Source organism: Scomber scombrus, chromosome 6 (assembly GCF_963691925.1).
Source record: "Scomber scombrus chromosome 6, fScoSco1.1, whole genome shotgun sequence".
Lineage (NCBI taxonomy): Eukaryota > Metazoa > Chordata > Actinopteri > Scombriformes > Scombridae > Scomber > Scomber scombrus.
This window is the reverse complement of record NC_084975.1, coordinates 9049572-9070822: the sequence shown is the minus strand read 5'-3', so window position 1 is coordinate 9070822 and position 21251 is coordinate 9049572. Positions and strand designations below refer to the sequence as shown.

General features: G+C 39.9%; 1 protein-coding gene across 1 annotated transcript; it reads left to right on the top strand.

Moving 5' to 3' along the window:
- Window positions 1-567: 567 nt before the first annotated feature.
- Window positions 568-10733, top strand: cotl1 (coactosin-like F-actin binding protein 1). Its single transcript, XM_062420129.1, has 4 exons — window positions 568-960; window positions 1855-1937; window positions 8160-8317; window positions 10601-10733. The coding sequence occupies exons 1-4, from the start codon at window positions 884-886 to the stop codon at window positions 10709-10711; spliced, it is 429 nt and encodes a 142-aa protein (XP_062276113.1). The 5' UTR covers window positions 568-883; the 3' UTR covers window positions 10712-10733.
- Window positions 10734-21251: the final 10518 nt, after the last annotated feature.

The following is a 21251-nucleotide window of genomic DNA, read 5'->3' as shown; positions in this document are numbered from 1 at the left end:
CAAATAGTTTGGTAGTTTTGTTGGATGTTGTTTGTATAAGCTAATTTGTTTCTTGAGGATTTGTTTCTATGACAAATTGAATCACTTTAGGAGGACATCTATTCCTGAAAGCACAGGGCCATGACACTTTATTCAAAAATTAATTCATCCACTGCTGCTATTTCACTATCAAACACTACACAAGAACATGGAGTGAATTATGTATTTTTGTTTTTGTTTGTTTTTTTAAAGAAAATTTAAAGTGTTGGATGTGGGGAGAGATATGGATCCTGGGGCACATATGGCCAGGGACAATATTCTACAGTGGTCCCACAACAGATTACATTTTTTATCTCCCTGGCAAACATACCACTGATATTTTTACACCAAATTCGATAAGAAATAACAACATTACAATACTGTTTTATAACTCAATATGGATTTACAGTAAAGCTGCTGCAGCCTGTCTTTTCTACTGAAAGTCCCGACAGGAAACAGTACATATGTTGTCGTTGCCTTCACATCGGCCCTGACACCATTTACCAATTTGCAGGGAGGAGGTAAATCCAGCGTCTGGGGGACTTCTCTGTCTGTCTACTGGCAACCTGATTGACTGACACCACCAACGCCCATAAAGTGGCAATATACAGGAAATGAAACAAGCTGCTAGAAGAAGAGCCGTCTTTTTCCGTTAAGCCCGACCGGTTCAATTGTTTCAGTGCGGTGGTCGTGATTTTGGAGTGAAGCCTATTGTATAACTTCATCTCTATAGTTTTAGTCCTCTGATGAATCAAATCAACTGTATAAGTTAGCTGCTTTATCACTGTGTAGCTAACTAACTCATCCCTGCTTTGGACTTGAAACAACGTTGACTTCGACTATCTGACTCCTGTGCATCCGAAAAATGGCAACCCAGATCGATAAAGAGGCTTGCAGAGAGGCTTACAACCAAGTCAGAGACGATGGCACGGACGTCAATTGGTGAGTGTGCGGACATGGTTTTATATCCAAACTCCGTTAAAAAAGCAGACTATTTTATACTGTCCTGCAAATTGCATACATTTAAATGGGTTATACATATAATCCAGGACCTCATCTAAGTATTTACTTATCATTATTCACTTCGGCAATAATATAATCCACCAAACAAGATTTTTTCCCCGATATATTTTCAGATGGAAATGTAATGCGCACGATGTGTTACCGCCCACTGTGCAGGTTTTTCGGTGGAGATGGGTGCGAAATGAGCCGTGGACCGTTTATTAAAAATGTATTAATGTGATCACCGTTTGACGGGCATGATACATGCCGAATAGACCACCTGTACCGTGGCACACAGAAAATATATTGAAATGTATTTGTGCCATTCAAACTTAAGCACTTATGCATGGTAACCTTAAATTGATAGATTTTTAAAAAGAGTTCGACATCCTTTCTCTGAGTAGGCGCTAGAATTGCACATGATGGGGATCGCCTGCAAGGGAGACCTTAGCGGATTGTTTCACATTTAATGGGATTCCGGTGCATGTGCTTATAATGATATCGTCTAATGTACATGCAGAGTCCTGTCCCTCTGGTATGGGCTGATCTGTATTCTGGTTGTTCGGCGGTCACACACTGCACTGTTATGAGGCCCAGCAGGGCATAAGTAATTTCCTTTGTCCTGTATTCAGAGAGGATAACGTTATAGTAGTGACACTTCCACATGGCTGACACGCAGCTGCCACCTTGCATGGGCGTCTTGGGCATTTTGTGCACTGCCTCCTTTTGCAAAATGGATCTGATATGCGCATAATGCTACTATTGTTGATCAACATATCATAAGGATGGGGAATTCATGGGTTGATAACGCAGTGTGTATTCTGCATCTTCCAGGGCTGTGTTTAAATATGAAGGCTCTATGATCGTGCCTGGAGGACAAGGGACCGACTATGAGGACTTCAAAAGGATGTGCACAGGTAAAGAGCAGATTTGATTCTAAACGGAGCCATCATCACCCAAGCTGTTATTAGTCTAAGAGTGTAATGAATGGAAAAACTTATTTCCTTCTGCTAACTAGTCCAGATTATGTGGCGTGTATGTGGCCTGTGTGCTCCTTCTCCTGCCGGGTTAAACAGTCTGTACGGCATGCGGCTTGACTTGGCAGGACACTAATCCTTTAAGACTCTGTGCTCCGTCACCCATTGGCTTTGAGCCCTGTAGCTACACTGTCACAGCACTTAACACTATATGCATTGCATTGCACAATCACCCCCACAATATCTCATTAGTGGTTTTTACAAGGTGAAAAATGAAGGTCAGCCTTTTGTACATCGGTGCAAATTTGTCCCCTGAATGACCAGGATGGGAAGATGGGACGTCTACTTTGAATATGAGATTTTTTTCACCAGTCCCTTCAAACAACACCTCAGGATAAAAATAGAAAACACTCCTTCTGAAGTATCTACACACAGCCAAATAAAAGTAATACTCATTTATGAACTTGTTTCCGTCTTGCCTGATATTGTTTGTGTATGTGCATGTGTGTCTTTTTTAATGAAGTTGTAGTTGTAGAATGAGCAAATAAAATAACTTGCTAACATCTGGCTGGCTGGATGTATATAGAGGGGAAAAAAGTCACACTCAGATCTAAGTTCCTCTAGAGAAAGCATCTGCTCAGTTGGGTGTGGCTGTTTCTGATGCTTGCTCTTGTTGTCTTTAAAGCTCACGGCCTTAGGGCTGCACTCCCCCCCCCCCCCCCCCCTTCCTGATATTTCAGAGCTCACATTCCTGTGTTGAAATAACTTGTATATCACAGAGCTTTACAACAGCTCAGCTGGTGTGTTTGCAATTGCTTCCTGTTCGCAGATGACACTTATCAGTTATGTTTTTCCTTATTTAGCATTGAGGTTGTAACTGCAGAAAACCCCATCTGAGTGTGACAGAGGCTGATGCAGGCTGATCGTTACTGTGAGCCGAGATGAGAAGGACTCCTGTTGAATATTGATCTTAAACTTATCCAGTTTCAGGTTGCAAAAGTAGTTTGCTCAACCTGGATCAATGTAAGATACTGCATGCAGGGAAACGTCCCACTATGTCCTAGATCCTTACATCTTAAGTAATTTGCCACCTCAGCTTTAAAACTTTAAAACTCTTCTAACTAAATCACTTGCATAAATTATTCAATGTCAAATTATTCAAGTAGGCCTATCAGCTGAAGTGGAAATCAGTCCTCAATGTTACCTGATGGAAGGATGTTTCTCACTAATAAATGTCTAGATTTTTAACAATGGTAATGGCAGTTGTATGGATGATAACTAGTCAGTCAGTCCTTCACTGTTGCTAGTGTCTTTGCTGAACTCCCCACGAGCAAGCCACATTTTTAGTTCAGACTGAAATATCTTGATAACTACTGAATGGAGTGCCGTTAAATTTGGTAAAGACATTCGTAGTGCCCATGTGCAATGTCTTAACAACTGTAGAACGGATTGCTAAGAAATTCGGTTTAGATATTCAAGATCTCCAAGAGGATGAATCCCAATGAATGAATGCCCTGACTTGTAATCTAGCACCACCAGCAGGTTGTTTCTTCCCTTATCCTGTGAAATATCCTAATATCTACTGGATGGATTGGTACAACATTGGATTCAGACAGTCATGGTTCCCAGATTATTTATCGTCATCTGGGAATCATTGTCTTCCCAGGACCTTTCGTCTAGTCCCACCAGCCGGTTGACATTTTTGATTTAGACTAAAATACCTCTTGGTAACTATTGGTTGGAATTACAGGCACGAGTCAGCTTAGTGGTCTCTATTGGCGTCAATGCTCATTACATCACAATCAATAATATAAAGTTTCTGGACGGAGCAAAACAATTCCATAATTTAGTTTTTTGTGCTAGGGTGGCACAAGTCTAAAGGGCTCATCTTGTCGGTAGTATGAATGTGTGATCTACCTGTTGGATTTAATATCTTTTTTTATCTGGAAATATTGGCCTATTGGTGGTGCTAAAGGAAAGGAAAGAAGGTTCATCCTCTGGGGAACATGAATCCAAATCCAAAATCATTCAGTAAATTCCATTGAAATTCAGTCTTTATCTCCCAAGATACCTTGGACTAAAGTGTTGGTCAAACTAAACTAGGTTTAGGTTTGAGGGTTTTTTTGACATCTAATTTTTTCTCACAAGAACTTTGTCTTAAAAAAGATGCATTCAAAACAGTTTTTTTCAGTACTTCTCAGCTTTTGATAACTGGCGATAGAAACACATTTTGGACAGTACCAAATAGTGTAGAGTATTGATATCATCCTTGGGGAGGATCCACGCTAAATGAAATGGCCAACCTACTTACATCACCACCCTCAGGCCCTGCTATTAGACCAAAGCTGGATTCAGTTAACACGCTGGTAACACCACTCCTCACCAAACCCACCCGACATCGTCCATAGGGGAGGCGGCTCCAGTTTCCAGACTGTGTCGCAGTGGGACTGACTGAGCGTGGGCTGAAGGAGCTTACACAGGAAGATACGGGTGTCGGCTGCCAACCTTTTGCTGTGTTGAAACAAAGTCAATTTATGCAGAAAGACCTCACCCCCAACAAGACTCACTTAGTCTTTTTTGCTGTATCATCATTGTGGTAGTTTCAGTGCAGTTTTCTCTGCAGCAGGGGGGAGGCTGGCTGCAGAGTCAGCATCGCTTTAAAGGGAAGACAAACAAGGAAGAATGTGGCAGAGGGAGGAAGTGGGGGGTGTGGGCAAGCTCCAGGTTGGGGTGACGGTATTTGACACGATATCTGAATGGTACTGGTGCCTCTCTGGTATCTATCATAAAACGGTTATAAAGACAGAGCAGACCAAGGCCCCATTCATTAATAAGTCACTAAATCACTATACATCAGTATTGTTTAAGTGATGAGGTGATTCACCTTGAGTTAATCAGTTCAATCAGGTGACTGTGTGTGTGTATGGCTTCAGGCAGGGTACTTTTGCGGCAGCAGTGATAAGACTCTTTACAGTGGCTGCTCCTGTTAAAGTGCAGCCGGTCTGATGTGAGAGCAGTGCTGCTGAGGCTCTGCCAGGGAAGTCTTTATCAGCTGCTTCAACGGGTACATAAAGATTACCCAGGTCATGCTGTAAAAAAATCCTCATGAAATTTAGTCAAATCAGCAGATGTTTTACCATTATCGTTACCTAAATCTGCATGTTACCACCATAACCAGAATTTAAAATTCTAAATTCACACATTTTAAATTAATATCGTAAAACAAATAAATGTCCTTCTTCAAGTTTCTCTAAAAAAGGCTAGCATGTTAGCATATCCCCAATTGCTTTTTGGTTAGCTCTTCAGAACCCATTTCTTCTAATTTGAATCGGTGCATTACGTTAATTGCCACTTAATTAGTTAATTATTTCACTTTTAATCAATTAAAGGAGCACTCCACTGAATTAACACTTCAATTCCAGTCTTATGACATGTGAAAACTGTTTTGTAACGTCTTCTGTGGCTCTCGAGTCGACGTGTCAACTCAAATTTTATCTCCTGCTCAGCTCATGGACTTAACAAAAAGTAGGCTCTCAGAATGTTTGATAAATATAAAATCTTTATGGATTAAAAGTTATAAATTATACCACTGTAGTTCTTGTTGTCAGGTCAACAGTTTATAGATATCTCTTCTATAATGCTGGTCGATGGGGAAAATGCTTTATGGGCCCCAGGAGATTTTATGTTGAAGTACCATGAGTGGCCACTGGCACAAAGTGGCATCAGCACTGGTGTCATATATAATTGTTGTTTAGAGTGGTTAAGTTAACTTAAATATTTGGTGAAGTTCAATTTAGCTCTATAGTTCATGAGCTCACAAGTTGTATTTACTGCTACAGAAAATAAATTAATCTTGTGTGTCTGACAGCATCTGAGAAGGCTTGCTAACGTTACCAGGTAAGTCGCAGCTAGGAGTCAGGTTAGGTTAGCTCACTTTCCAGCCACAGTGTAGATCTTCAGTTCAGGCAAAGTAACAGTGCAAAAGCCACTGAAACTGATGAATAATGAATAACACCACATATCAATAATAGTAGTAACAATTTCTTTTTTATAGCACATTGTGGTATTTAATAATCAAAGCATGATTAACCCATCAGCCGTGTTAGCCTGTGGAGCTGTAGAGAAGATAACCCTTATGATGCCATAGTGATGTCATCAGGGTTATTGCAGAAAGCCTGCGGAGAGTTTGAAATAAGCATGTGTTTAAGAGGCAGGTAAGGTAAACTGAAATATGCCATTGAGTTGTATTATGGGAAGTGTAGCTACAGCACTTGAGCTTTGTGGAAGTGAATAATTCAGTCATGGGAGTTCCCCTTATTTACTCAATGAAATGCCAGAAAATAGCAGAAAATGCCAAGAGCCCAAGGTGACTTCCGCTTGTTTGTTTTTGTGCGACCCACTTTCCGAGAAGTGTTCAAGCCAAAATGACATAAAACAGGTACAATTCTCATGTTTGAGAAACTGGAACCAATGAAGCCTGATAAATGACTTAAAATTCTGTCTGTTGATTAATCAATTGACTTATCAAGTGAAAACAAGTTAACCATGGTTAATACTATTACTATCCACTTCCAACCTTCCGTTCAGTGAACTGCACACAGCGTGCTCATGTTTCCCACACAGATGTGGCAGATGTGTGATGCTGTAGTGTCTCATTCAGTGAGGACTGCATTCTCTCTCTTAAATTTAGAGCCATGTTACATAAAATCCTGTCTAGTGAAGCTTTAAAACAGTGACAGTGAACACTTTTGGCTGTCAGTCAGTGGTGCACTGCAGTGATTCTGGAGCAGGAAGGCTGACTTTTGATCTATCTGTCGATAAAACACTTGTTGGCCTCTGAAAAAGTCCCAATGGATTTACATCGAGACTTTGTACGTTTTTAACACATTTAACCCAGGATGTGAATTCCAAGTTGGTGTTTCTTACGCTGTTCGTCAGCTGTGCTGTTCTGCTAACGTCTTGGGGGCAGTTTTGTCCTTTGGTTAATAGTTGCACACTTAGGCACACAGACAGGAACATCTGGAGCATTATAATGAGTCCTGCTCATGTTATTGTTACATGATGACACCGTACTGCCTGCAGGCATAGCAGACAAGACAGTCTGAGTAAATGTGTTAGAAGAAGTGGTGACAGAAATACTGTGGGTGTGAAATGGGTCATTGATTAGCAAAGCAAAGTAAAAATGACAAGTGAGCTGTATGAAGATAAATATTAAGTGAAAAAAAAGGTGAATACAAAGTAAGTAAGTGCGTGGTTGGAAAGCTTCAGGCTACAGCACTGGCCCCCAAACGTTTTTGCCTTGTCAGCCTTTATAACCAAGCTGTGTCTACTGTAGAGTGATGTTCCCTTTGTCATGCTGATTCATTCCAGTAGATTTTTAGAGTCCCGAAGAGGTAAAACTAAGAAGAAATGTTCTTTATTGTTTCTACTCTCTTCTTCTGTTGTCAGCCTATTTGTTTGTCTGTATGCATTCAGACCACCAACAACAGTGGCAGGCGTGGTCACTGGGAGCTATGTGACACAACTGCAAGGCTCACAGAACATTTGACTCATTTAGTGTATTGACCTGAATACTTCCTCATAGATTTTTTTGTGACACACACTGAAACACACATAATGCTGCTGTTACCAATTCAAGACACTTTCCAACATTCAACATTTCTGAGGACCCATCATGGTGTTCATTTTGAATTCCACCTGCTAAATGGATGTTTACCCTAGTTAGCTAAGTTAGCAGTGATCCCCACTAGATGTGCTTTCAACGCCTGCTGAGTCATCGGCAGCTCCTGGACACTCAGTGCTGTGCTACAGTGAAGAGAGTGTCTAGTCTAGCCATTAGCTGTCTCTCTTTCATATCTCAAGGGTCCAGACTGTCAAAACTTACAGCAACGAGTAGTCCTGTATGTTAACTCCATAACTCCATATGTTACTCTATGATTCAAATCATGACAGATTGTTTTCTTTTTGGTAATTACAATTTTGACTGAATCAATACAAAAGTCAAAACAAACACCAAGGATATCTATACCGATTTTTTACCAATCAGAGTGTTTCTATAAAGGTGTGATAACCTAAGCTGCCAAATACTGATATTCTGTGATGAGTAGTATAACTAAATTAAAATCTTTAGCCCGACTCAGTCTTTTCCATCTTTTTCTTCAGATGACTGTCGTCTCTTCGGCTTTGTCCGGATCACGACGGGAGACGCCATGAGCAAACGAGCCAAGTTCACCCTCATCACCTGGATTGGCGAGAACATCAGCGGGCTGCAGCGTGCTAAGATCAGCACCGACAAGGCTCTGGTCAAAGAGATCGTGCAGGTCAGAGACTGTGTGGTGTCGCATGTGTGGAGATAGAAGCAATTAAAATTAATGATTGCCATCATGAGAGTTAATTAGAATGGAGCTGTAATGGCCCCTGTGGGGAAAGTGGATAGTTGCAGGGGTGATGTAGTGACAGGAGGCTGTATACAGTTTTAAAACAACAAACTGAATTGATATGAAGATAAAATGTGGTGGTGGGAAAAATAAGCAACAGAACATACAGATAACATACATAGCAGAATGTGCTAACTGTTCATCATATTCACATATGTTAACCCTCTTTTTGTCTTCCTGTCGACCATGCAACTTTTGTCCTCCAGGGTCATAATTGACCCGGTCTGGTTTGAGTGTTTATAAAGCATACAGGAAAAATTATCACCCAATTCTGTGTTAGACCTTTTCAGCCAACTTCATTCCAACTTATTACCACAAGTTTTGCACATATCTTTTGGAAATAATGGTCAATAGGCCTAATTTAATTATACCTTTATTTTTTAGTTAAGGCTTGTTGTCTTCCCGAGTCGAAATAGACCCAAGGACAACAGGGGGGTTAAAGCAGCACTAATCAATATTGACATATCAACAATGAAAAAAGAAGTTGGTTAATGTGGAAGTTGTCTCTAATATTGATGAAACTACAGGAAATTATCAGAAAATTTGTGTCAGGGTTTTTTGGCTCATTGTTAGTTTTGGTTCACTCCCACAGCTCTCAAGCAGTTGTTTTAGTAGAGAAACTCTGTTAAACCAACTGTTAAAATTCCTGTTTAGCACCAAACAGCAGACAGACACAGTTAGAAACTAGCTGGTGAATATCAGTGGAGCATTTAGTAATTAAGCTATCAAGTTTTCGGTTCCAGAACAGCTCATCAGAGTTTGTTCAATCAACCCTGAATTTGTTCACTCTGAGTTGAGGCGTGTGCGATGAATGAAAAAAAGTCATTATAAATAGAGCTCCGATACTGTGATTCACCATGGCAATAGGTAAATAAAAGTCTCCATTTTCATCCAGTGGACATAGAGATATTAATGCTTTGGTATGTGGACAGTGCACATTTATCTTCAAAAAAAGAGTGAGATCAGGAAAATTGTTTACCAGACTTACATGATGATAAAGTGGAATCTGACTGTGTATCAGGCTGCAGCTACATTACATTTTAAATATATTTGCTCAGCTTTAATCTGATGGGGCGCAAAACACACAAGGCAGCAACTGAAGATGACAATATAGTTAAAGATATAAAACGTATAGATCAGAGACATAGAGACATTACCGTAAGCTCTCAGTCTGATGCAGTCATAATGTGTTTGGTGGTTTGCACTTAAAAAGGGAGTCAAAGTTCAATAAAAATATAGACATCTATTTGTATCTCAGCTCAACAGCACTCAGTGATGTTGTTCCATCACTGCACATTAGTCATCTATCTATAGATAGTCCTTGAGCAGCCTAACTGAACTAATATACAAACAGGACTTAGATTCTGACAGAGAGTGAACCTCAGCTAATGAATATGCTTAGATACTCATTTTGATATGAACTTCATGAACAAGGAAATGAAACTCTGTGAGAGGGAGGAGACGGATAGAAATTCAGGGTTTGCTTCACAAGATATCACCAGTTTTCACTAAACCTGCTCTCTGGAATACAGCCCAGATATTTCTCCTTCTCAAGTGATAGCAGAAACCAAAACAAAGCTAAAAGGAGAGTCGATATTTTTTAGAATACTTATTGTTTTTTATTTGTTTTGAATACTGCATTGTTAACCTGCAGTTGTCTTCTTCCCATCTCTACTCTTGGCTCCCTATGATCATCAAATGTCAATCAGTGCAGTAGTAATAGACACCATCAGCTGCAATCTGATTTGCATTACACAAATTTGTGTATGTACATGTGTTTCACTATGTTAGTGCGAGTAGAGTACGAGTTACCAATAGAGTGGGGGCCGCCTCACCAAAGCATTAATTGCTATAGTCCCACTATTGGTCAGAAACTCCACTAATTTAGAAACAATAATTTTTTTCAGCTGTATGTTGTTGGATTATATGCTAGATTTAATGGTTAAGGAGCTTCAGATATCAAGACTACGAATATGGTTTTGAGAACTGACCAAATTGACTATTGACAGCGGTTAAGCATCAAAAATAGGCATTAAATGTCTGGTCAGGTTCTCAGTCTTGTGTACTGTGATTTTTAGTTCCTGATCAAAGACTTTACTGATGCAGATGCCTTTTACCTTTTGGTTCACACTTGTCTTCAGTTCTACCTTTATTTTTTCTCCGCAGAACTTTGCCAAGGAGTTCATGCTCAGCGAGCCGAGGGAACTGGATGAGGACTACCTCCGCACAGAGCTGAAGAAGGCAGGCGGAGCCAACTACGACGCTCAGGCCGAGTAGAGACGTGCCACAGTCCACTGGACGGGTGGGGCTGTGGGTGGGGTTGGGTCGGGTGGGATGTTATAAGTGGGGGCGGGGAGTGTTGGGGCAGGGCTGCTACCTCTTGGGGAGAGGACAAAGCAGGATGGAGAGGATGCTTGACAAGAGGGAGATCCATAGGCTACATAAAACACACACATTTTACTTTCAAGGTGAGAAGCAGGCTCAGCAAAGAGGCCTCAAGGAGAACAATTTGTGTATTCAAAAGAATGTAAGTACTCACACACAAAGTAGAGGTGACCCAGGTGCAATATGTAGAAGCAAAAGTGTTCCAAGTACTAAACAAACACTGCTCTTATTGACTAATAGTGGATTATAAAAAAACAATAGATTCTCTCATTCACCACTTTTAGCAGCTCATTAATGGACTCTCAGCAGCTTACTCAAATGTTATCTGATAATAACAGAACAGAGGTATTTGGGATGTTGACTGGCACAGATCTCAGTAGACCTATAAAATGATAACGTCTATATTAGGGTGCTTATATACTCAATATTAACATAGTGTATGCATTTGTGTATTTATAAGATAAAAAGTAATACAATACTCAAGGAATAGTTTGATGTTTTGGTAAATAAACTTATTTGTTGGCTTGCTTAGAGTTAGATGAGAAGATCAATACCACTCCCATGTCTCTGAATGTGTAGCAGGAGCTAGCAGACAGTAAGCTTAGCCTAGCATAAAGACTGGAAACAGAGGGCAACATTTAGCCTGGCTCTGTCCAAAGGTAAAAATATATGCCTAGCAGCAACTCTAAAGCTCACAAATTAACATGATATCTTGTTGGTTCAATCGTTAGGAAAGTGTACAGACCACACGGTTATGTACCAGACTACTTCTTAGCTAGAAGCCGAGACACCAGAAAGTCACTGCTCCCAGCCAAGAAATAGTCCTGCACATAACCCCACGAAAAAACAGTTTTACACTTTGTTTTTTGATCAGATTAAACAAACAAGATATCACATATTGATTATTGAGCTTTGAAAGAGATAATGAGTTCAAATTTTTACCTTTTGTCAGAGCTAGGCTAGCTGTTGCGCTGTTTCCAGTCTCTATGCCAAGCTAAGCTAACTGTCTGTTAGCAGCAGCCTTATATTGAATGGGTGGCCACTAGAATAATAGCAATCTTCTCACCTATCTACCATCGACAAGACAAAGAAGTGTTTTTCCTCAAATGTCAAAATAGCGAGATAGCCATCACACGCACAAACCGCTTCTAGAGTGATCAGCTGCTTATATGGATGAAAAAGCTTTGGACACAATCATTCATATACAAATGCTGTTTCAAACATTCACATTATGTAATCAAGTAGTTAATTTTGTCCAGCAGTCTCCATCTCGACCAGGCAGGAATGCAGTTTAGCTCGCTGGTTAAGTAGCTCCCTGATCAGGCTCTCGATGATTAGGAGCTCTACCCTGAGCCCAGAGCAGCTCAGGATCCGTCACCTTATGTGCAGAAAACGCAGTCTCTCAAATGAATAACCCACGACTGTGTTTCAGACACTGCCTTGGAAGTCTGACAACCAGCAGCTGTAATCCTGCAATTACAGGTGGCAAGCTGTTAGTTCTGTTTATTAAAACTATATCACTGTTCAGTTTGGTGCAACGGAAGTCAGACACCTGTACTGTATTTTGAAACATTCAATAAAGGTGGCAATCATGAGACATAAAGAAAAAAAAAAGGTTATGATAATTATTAACTTACATTGGTCAGACCAGATTTGAGATAGACAGGCGTGATCACTATGAGAAGTTTCCACCGTATATATAAGCATTCATAAAGGTCACAGCCAGCCTTCTCTCCTCTCCTGCCCTTTGCCCTCTCCCCAGTCAGCTCATGGTTGGTTATTTACTGTGCTGTGCATCGTCATCTCACGCTCATCATCATCTCAGCCAGTATGAAGTTACTGTACATCGAGGCTTCAGCACTGTTTGTTAGGAATAATTCTGTTCAAAGAGGGTGTGAAAAACTGAAAGGTTTCAATGCAAAATGACGGTCGGGGATCATGTTGTAAAGTCATCGGGGTCGAAATCGCATTTTGAAGTGAAAGCCTTTACTTGCAGGCATGTGTTTGACACCAGAACATGCTCTTAGTCATGATACACTGTACCTCCAGCAGGAAAAGATCTCAGTTTTCTAACTATTTCCTTGACGATGATTGGTGGTGTGCTTTGAGTAAGCTTGAGTCAAACCACTAATTACACATTTAGTGACCTCTTCATCTCTAGCCAGACAGCTGTGTTTGGATTACAACCTCAAAGTCAAGCATTACATCTTGCTTGACACTGACTATAGTTCATCTTCCTGACTTTTTTTGCTGTGGATCCCTTTTTAACTCGAGTCCAAATGTGGTTTTTGTTTCCAGAGCCGGTACAGAACTGAATAAGGGTGAACAGGCTGAGACTCTTACAGAATGCTTTCTGCTTGTAGATAGGATGGCACAGAAATACAGAGAAAACATCTAATATATTGATCCCTGAACATAAGTCAGCAGCAGCACTTGTTGAGAAGTTTTGAACGTTCCACAAAATCTCAAATGATTTTTAAAAAATAGAGATCTTTTCTTCTGGTGTCTCATCTCATGATTTACCACTTTAAAAGGTATCCAAGCATACTTTAACCTACTGTGTTTGACTGCCTTAGTCTCCCATGGAGAGAGGGGCATCATGGGAGCTTGTGGACACTACACTGTGATTGGTTATCCTCTTCACACGGGGAGGAGCCATTTCTCGGTTGTAGCATCTCTTTTTATTTGCTTTCAACCTCCCCTTACCCCTGCAAAAAAAGTGAAAAAATATTATGTTTTTTCTTTTTCTTGTACTTTTTTTGTTTTTGAGATGAATTTTATTTTCTCTGAAGAGTTTTACCTTTTGATTTTATTTTTAAGAGCATTGTTACCTTGGACATTGGTGAAAGAGATTTTCAAAAAATAATCCAAAAAAAAAGAAAAAGAAAACAGAATGGGCACAAGATCAGTCATTTCAAAATAAAAATTGATGTTTTTTCCAAAACCCACTTCTTGATGTGTCTTTTGTGTGTCTCTGAAGTTTACATTGACATGACTAAAAGTGTATGTTGGTAAGGACTTGAAACTACCAATAGAAGTTGGGTTGTGTCTAAAGTCTCCTTATCTACTAGTACACGTCTCGTCCTGCACCTTGGCTTGTTGAACAAACTAAACAACACCCGCCAGGGAAAAGTGCACCGCTAACGTCAGTTTGCAGGATAGATAGCTAATCAGTTAGACAGCTGTAGCACATTAAACAATGTAAGAACATAGCTGCAGATGTCACTTTGGTCAGTTAAGATCAGAGATCCAAATTATTCCATAAAGGGTTCATGTGGCTGCAGGTTTTGATTCCAACCAAGCAGGACCACACCAGGCTCAACTCATTTAATCAACTGATCTCAGTCTTGGAATAAAAACCTGCAGGCACATGACCCTTTATGGAATAGTTTGTACATGCCTGGTTTAGATGCTAAATGATGTAAACCTTCTTCCTTAAAACCTGCACTAATAAAAACAATAACTTTGCGCCCTCTATGAATATAAAATAAATAAATGTGGGGGGGGATTTAAAATATGATGTGTGTATGGATATGATGCTGCCATAAACCTCTAATTAAAGGTTCTTACTGTACCAAGAAGTGGCCTGCCATCTCTTTTTGTTACTGGTGTAGGATGAGGTAATGGAGCCTTTTGCCACTTTTGGATTCAAGGTCCACACTGCAACCGTCTCTGGGAGCTTGGGGGACTCCCAGGGGTTTCCATGGTCACCGCTGTAACCGTCATGCTTACCCAGTCAGCAGCAGTCGGGGGAAGAAGACAAAATGTTCTAGTGGCCTAGTCATAACTATCCTTGTGCCTCTTTTTTTTTTTGCATTTCTGCCTCTTTATTGGATGGTGGGCAGTGGGAGAGAGATGGTACGACATGCAACAGTATTACAGAAGGGTCCGCCGTCCTTGTACCTCTGTTCTACCTTACGATTCCTCCGGATCTAAACCTTTCATTTTGTAAGACTTCAATAAACTAAAACATCACTTATTAAATGTTAGGCATTTCAAAGACAATGCTATTAGGTAACTTATTAATGATCAGGAGCTGTAATACTGTTTCAAACTGTGTTTATACAATTCTAACATTCTCTCTTCCTCTCTGGAATCAAATAGTACAGCGAGTGATCAGATAAGTTGCACTCAGAGTGTTTTCTTTCACTGGCACGTACTTAAACACTTATTCTCTATGCTGCTATTTACCAGAATGGGAAATACATTACTGATAAGCGTGCTACCATTGAACACTGCTTGCTAATGACTTAATCCACAGTGAGTTGGCATCTTGCACTCTTTCATTTACGTTGTGGCTAGGCATGGTAAGTAGCATGTCCACAGAGGTCAGTGGACAGTTAGCCGAATAATCAAAGGCTAGACACTGATTTCCAATCAAGAGGACTAATTTACGTGTTCTCTTGTTTCTGTGCTGGGTTTTCAATATGAGTGACGGCTGCCAGTGTGTATCAGGTTAGTCGATGGCTTCCAGCTGTTCAAACCCACACACACCATCAGTACGTGTCTGGTGTGTGTGTATGTCTGTGTGTCATAATGTTACAGCTGTCAGATGAACAGATTAATGGTTTGTCCACATGACTCAGCCGCTGATCAAACATGACTACTTCTTAGTGTGTGTCTGACAGGCTAGCTGGGTGGTTGCAGAGATCTGTGGGGGGACTAATAGCAGGCTGCATAATGACAGAGCTCTTGTATCACTCATTTTGGCTTTAAGTAAGCTGCTAGGAAGTGAGTAGTAGGATGTAGTTTAAGCTCATGTTACAGTGTGTGGATGTGTGTGTGTGTGTGTGTGGGGGGGAGTTCAGGCTTTGTTGGAACAGGTTTGACAGGGGCCATATTAATGAGGTTCACGCCTTCACATATATTCTATTGTATTTTTGTGTGTGTTAATATCAGTTTGGAGCACACAGGGGATAATGTGACCATTTCCATCACTCCTTTTATTTTTTGCTATGTATACCTGGGTTCCCAAGAATGAGGAACTAATAAATGTCAACACCCGCCCACTTTAACACACAATACTTTGAATTTTAAAATTGCTTTCATGATTTTTTTTTTCCAGGACATTTTCACCTGGGAAAGTGCCAGGAAACCGGATTTGTAGTGGCATTATACTCACTTCTTCAAACAAAGAAGTAAATGTGGCAGAGTTGAAATACCTGTCACAACTAGTTCAAATAAGTAACTGCATCACAGTTTATTACAAAGAGTATGACACAGTTCATATGGATGTAGTCAGAGATATTACATAGACACTTCTCATCCCTTGGATGTTGAAAGCAGATCAATAAAAAACACATGTAAAAAGTTTGATAATTAATAGTATTTTAAAAAACCACAGAAAAGATTTGAGAAGGCTGACATGAGCATAAGCCCCCCCCCTCCCCCCCCCCCACCCCACACACACACACACCAATGCTTTAAATTTAACTCCACACAACCACCACTTACAAATTAAAAGACCAATGGTGATTACCCTCCTACTCACTGCACATCAATCAGTCAGTTACGAGGGAGATAGAGAGAGAGAGAGAGAGAGAGAGAGACAGAGAGAGAGAGGTGCGGTATGTCTGAGGGGCACTTGAGGATAAGAGGGGGAAGGCTAAGAATCCCAGCCCCAATTTAAGACCAAGACAAACACTGCTAACTCTATGAGGACCACCCTTACGCAGCTGGACTGTCAAAAAAATCAAGAGTCTCCGAGTCTTCATTGAGTTTTCATCATTTCTGTTTTCATGTCCATATTTTGCTTTTTTTCTTTCTTGTTCTCCATTTAAAACATCACAACAACAACAAACAGTTATTGTACATTCTGCATGGACAGCTTTGTTTCATTACACTGTTTTAAAATTGTGGCAGTGACATCTTTTTTAAGATCCTTGTAACTCGATCACAACTCACACCAGCGATCATCGTAAGGATAGTGTAACTTCCAGGGACTTCCACCTGAATAATTGAACTTAGGACTCTGGGCCCAGAAGGCTTGTAAAGGATATCAGACACATGTTACACCTCCTGATTTTTGTCCTTCTGTCCCCAAAATTTCTATACATAATTGAAAATAATCACAGTTAAGTTTAAGTCAATAGGTCTCTATTAGGCGCAATAACAAAATCAGGGAGACTAAAAGACTTTTAAAATTTACTTTATTACATATTATAGTAAGACTTAATGCTACGCAAGTTGTAGAAAGTCCTTACTCCTACTTTTTTCTTGCACTCTTTTAATCAATTATTCGTGAATATCTAGTTCAAGTATGGGCTCAAATAAGGGTCAAGGTTTGTTCAAGATCCTCTCCAGACATGTTTTAAGACATAAAAATACTCGCTTGGAACAATATTGTGTGTCTGATTTTCCACAAAAAAGTATAATTTTCACATTCAAGTCCTTAAAATGACACCAGCTCTTTCTCTTCTTAAAAAATTCCGAAACTATAAATATGCAAATATATTTCATTTCAGAAGTTTAACAGCTGGAGACAAGATGTCCATTTTCAGGGAGGCTTCAGGTTTCTAAATCATTCTTTTTTAAAGGTGAATATTGAACCGCAATTGGCTTCCAATAGTTATGATGTCACAAATCATGTTCATAGGCCTGTCCCTTAAAAACAGACTTTCAGTGACAGGAAAACGTTCTACATTTATCAGATGAAAATGAAAACAGCCTTCTCGTGTCAAACTCTGCTCATACATCACTCTGCACAGGATGTTGAATAGAACAATATCCAACTGTAGGTTGAGTGGAGGGAGTTTTAATTCTGTCATCATCTGTCTTAGTGTGGCCTTTACCCAGTCTGTTTGTGTGTGCCAGTGTGTGCCGGAGAGAGAGAGAGAGAGGGAGAGAGAGAGAGAGAGAGAGCGAGAGAGCGAGAGAGCGAGAGAGAGAGATTAGGACCTGTAGGAGTGTCCAAGCAAGGATTATGCAGATCAGTTCCTGCAGAGCAATACCACTCAGATCCTTCCTGCATTCTTCTGACATCCTCAACACAGCAGCATATTTTACAGCCCACAGCAAGTCATGTGCTCTCTGTGCATGTGTGCATGTGTGTGTGTGTGTGTGTGTGTGTGTGTGTGTGTGTGTGTGTGTGTGTGTGTGTGTGTGTGTGTGTGTGTGTGTGTGTGAGAGAGAGAGAGAATTGTCTTTCAGCCACCCAATGTTAGCAAATATTTGTGTGATGACACTCTTGTATTTTATCTATATAAGAATCAAAGTCCCTTCAGAGTGAGGATGACGATAAAATTGAGACCTTTAGAGTTAAGATTAGGATGAACTATAGATTGGTTGAAAGTAGGCATGTACTGTGGCGATCAGGATAAAGGCTGAAGTTTGGTTTTAACAACAGGAAACACCTCTTCAAGTGTTTGTGTCCTCCAGTTTAAACATCTCTATCTCACCAGTGTGTCTTTTTTCATCTGAGAAAGGCTGAAAAACATTACGTCAGTACAATTCACACTCATAGATACACAACATTAGACATTTCGTTTAGAATTACAAATAAAGGCCTTTCAAACTTTGTCAGTTGGCTCCTTTCACTTCCAATCTGCAACTCCGTCACTGCTGTTTGACTAATTCAGCGTTTGTTTAGTCACAGCTCAGCGGGGACCTAAATCCAAACGGACCAGCGTGCTCCGAGTCATCTGTGTGCGAGCAAATTATGTTGAAACAAGCCCTCACTCTAGGAATGAGCTCATAACGTCTCCCAGAAAGAGTCGGGCAGGGCCCCTGGGTGTGTGTGTTTTGGGAGGGGGGGTGGTGTGACTTCTCTCTAAATGAGTTCATCTACTCAAGAAAGGACATTTTTCCCATGTCTTCTGCAATAGCTCATTAAGATGTTTTTGCACTAGTCATCGTTCTACCATGCCTGTTGTAAAATCAATAATTAACAAGGGTAACTATTAAGAGCAGCATATTTTGGATAGAACTATTTGTGTTAACATTGCATGATGTTTTATGACCTGTGTAATCGATGTATTGAAAGCTAATATAATCCAATTTTTTATATTAAGAATGCATCAAATTTATTGATCATATTAGGAAGGAGAGGTGTCTCACTGGGACCTAATTAAAGCGGACCATACTGTATTGTGTTGCATTGCTTTGCATTGCAGTGTGCTGTGATCTGCCAGGTTTATTTTCTTTCCTGGCCTTCCTTGACCTCTCTGTCTTAGTTACACTGACTCGATTCCTGACACTCAATCCACTTATAGACGTTTCAGTCATTGTACAGATTAACATGCATGTGCATCTTTACTGTGACCTGGCAGTTTGTTTGTTTTATTTTATTTTGTTCTGTCTTGTTGTGTTGGTTTGTGTATTTAGTTCTATATGTTGTGAAAAAGCAAAACTCATAAATAAAATGTATTAAAAAAAGAAAGAAAAATGGGATCAAATGGCTAATATGGATAGAGCAGTAGGATTTTCAAATATGAAATAAAATTGATTTTTTAAATGTTTTAAATTTAATTTTTCTATGAATTTAAAATGTCAATGCAATTTAAACCTGTACTGTAAATATTGTTTATGATTTACTTAACAAATTGCAATATTAATGAATAGTTATTATGTTGTATCACTGTGTGATAAACCTAATCGCTATAGATGGGGGAAAAAAGTTGTCATCACTATGTAGCCTTTGCATAAAGATGCATAAAATTAAATTATTAAGTTAAATTAATTTAAATTAAATAGAAATTAAATTAAAAAGACAAACCCTGGAGAACTCTGACTCTGCAGTTCCCCTCAGTTTTTCGGAGCCCTCTAGTGTCTCTTTGCTCATTGTTTTTGGTCTTCCAGCTGGCAGCTTCATTCTCGCAGCTCTCATTAACCTGATTTGAGAAGTAGTAGGCAACTGTTTTCAGTAAAATGCTCTAAAAGTGCACTGTGTGCTACCTGTCCATCAGCAAACAGATACATTGAACAGTTAGCTGATGAACATAGTGGAACATTTGCTAAAGAAACAGATACTTTGCCAATAGTGTGGATGGAGAGCAGCATGGCTCAAAGGAGAGTGAATACTGTATTTACATTCAGCAAGTGGAAATAAACATGGCTCCAAATGATTGCTACAGCGTGTACTGAATGTGTAAACAAGTAACTGCTAAGAAGTTGTGGTTAGGTCAAGTACTGGTTCACAATTTTTCAAGTGTGTGCTTTCAATGTAAGTGATGGGGCTATATCAGCTTCAGATAAACTTTTAAATACATTTTTACACAGAAGGAAGACTGTGGATTTTGTCCCCCATCACGGATTATGAAGGGACATTCTAATGGCCAGTACAAACAGAAGGAAATGATTACAGCAAGAAAAAATTTACAGTATTTCAATGTTCATATGTGGTATTTCACTGTGTTAGTCTTAATATAATAACAATAGTCTGAATATAAATTGGGGAGGTGTTGGGAGCCTCACTGAGCCTTTCGAGTGACCGAAGTAGGAGAGTGACACAGTAAGAGACTGAGAGATAATGGCTGGCGTTGGGGAGAAGGGGGAGGAGAAGGGGGAGGGGGGCTTGGAAATTGAAATTTGCGCGACTGAGCAGAGCAAATAGGGGTGGGAGGTGGGGTGGGTGTCTTTTCAGATTCTTCCAGGCCATGTGAATAGGGGAAGACAGAGTGACAGAGAGGGAATTTGAGTGTGAATGGGTCGCTTCTCAGAGCTCCTGTGTGCCAGCGCTGCACAGTGTTGGCACAGAGAAGCCATTGTCAGAGACTAACGAGCTGAGGGCCACTTCATTCTCCCACCCCAAATGAGCATCTGTTTACTGAGTTTACTGAGTGCATTTACACTCTAAATGCAAGCTGACAGTGGGGCTTCATACCAACGATAGATAATGAGTATCGTGACAGTTTAAATGATGACATCTTTATTGCAAAGTATGTTTGTGGTTTTCTATTATTGTCTACAAATCCCTTTAAAACACTGAAGCACTAAAACACTTAATACAGAGTCCAACAAGTTAAAACTTCTGGTCTTGGCAGTCAAAACTTCCTGATTCCCAAGAACAGGATGCGGTATGTTTAATTAACCACTGACAACAGCAGAAGCTAAGCTAGGCTCTACCTATTATCTTCAGGGCAGCGTCTATTTACAATAAAACAAAACCTAAAATTGTACACTCAATTGCCTGTATTCACTTTCATTTATGTATATTTATTGATTTTTTTTGTGTGGTAAAAGAGGCGCCACAGGTAGGGGAGGCTGGGGACAATTTTTTACATTTTTCTTACTAACTCACAGACTACTTGAATTACACTAGTCATCTTTTGAACTAAGAGAGAGAGATATTTGCTTTAATTAATAATACAATTGCTAATCAGGAAAAAACTATAATATTACATTTAAGAAAGATTTTAAGAAAACTTAATGCTTCTGTTCTTTCAGACTCATCATTTTTCACAATGGCTTTGCCAATTTGGGGTCATAGTATCAA

What these genes read in the sequence shown, in the direction of transcription:
- cotl1 (XM_062420129.1), top strand. Translation starts at nt 884, where the DNA reads ATGGCAACCCAGATCGATAAAGAGGCTTGCAGAGAGGCTTACAACCAA. An exon ending in CTTCAAAAGGATGTGCACAG is followed by an intron (nt 1,938 to 8,159) that starts GTAAAGAGCAGA and finishes CTTTTTCTTCAG; the next exon opens with ATGACTGTCGTCTCTTCGGC. An exon ending in TGGTCAAAGAGATCGTGCAG is followed by an intron (nt 8,318 to 10,600) that starts GTCAGAGACTGT and finishes TTTTCTCCGCAG; the next exon opens with AACTTTGCCAAGGAGTTCAT.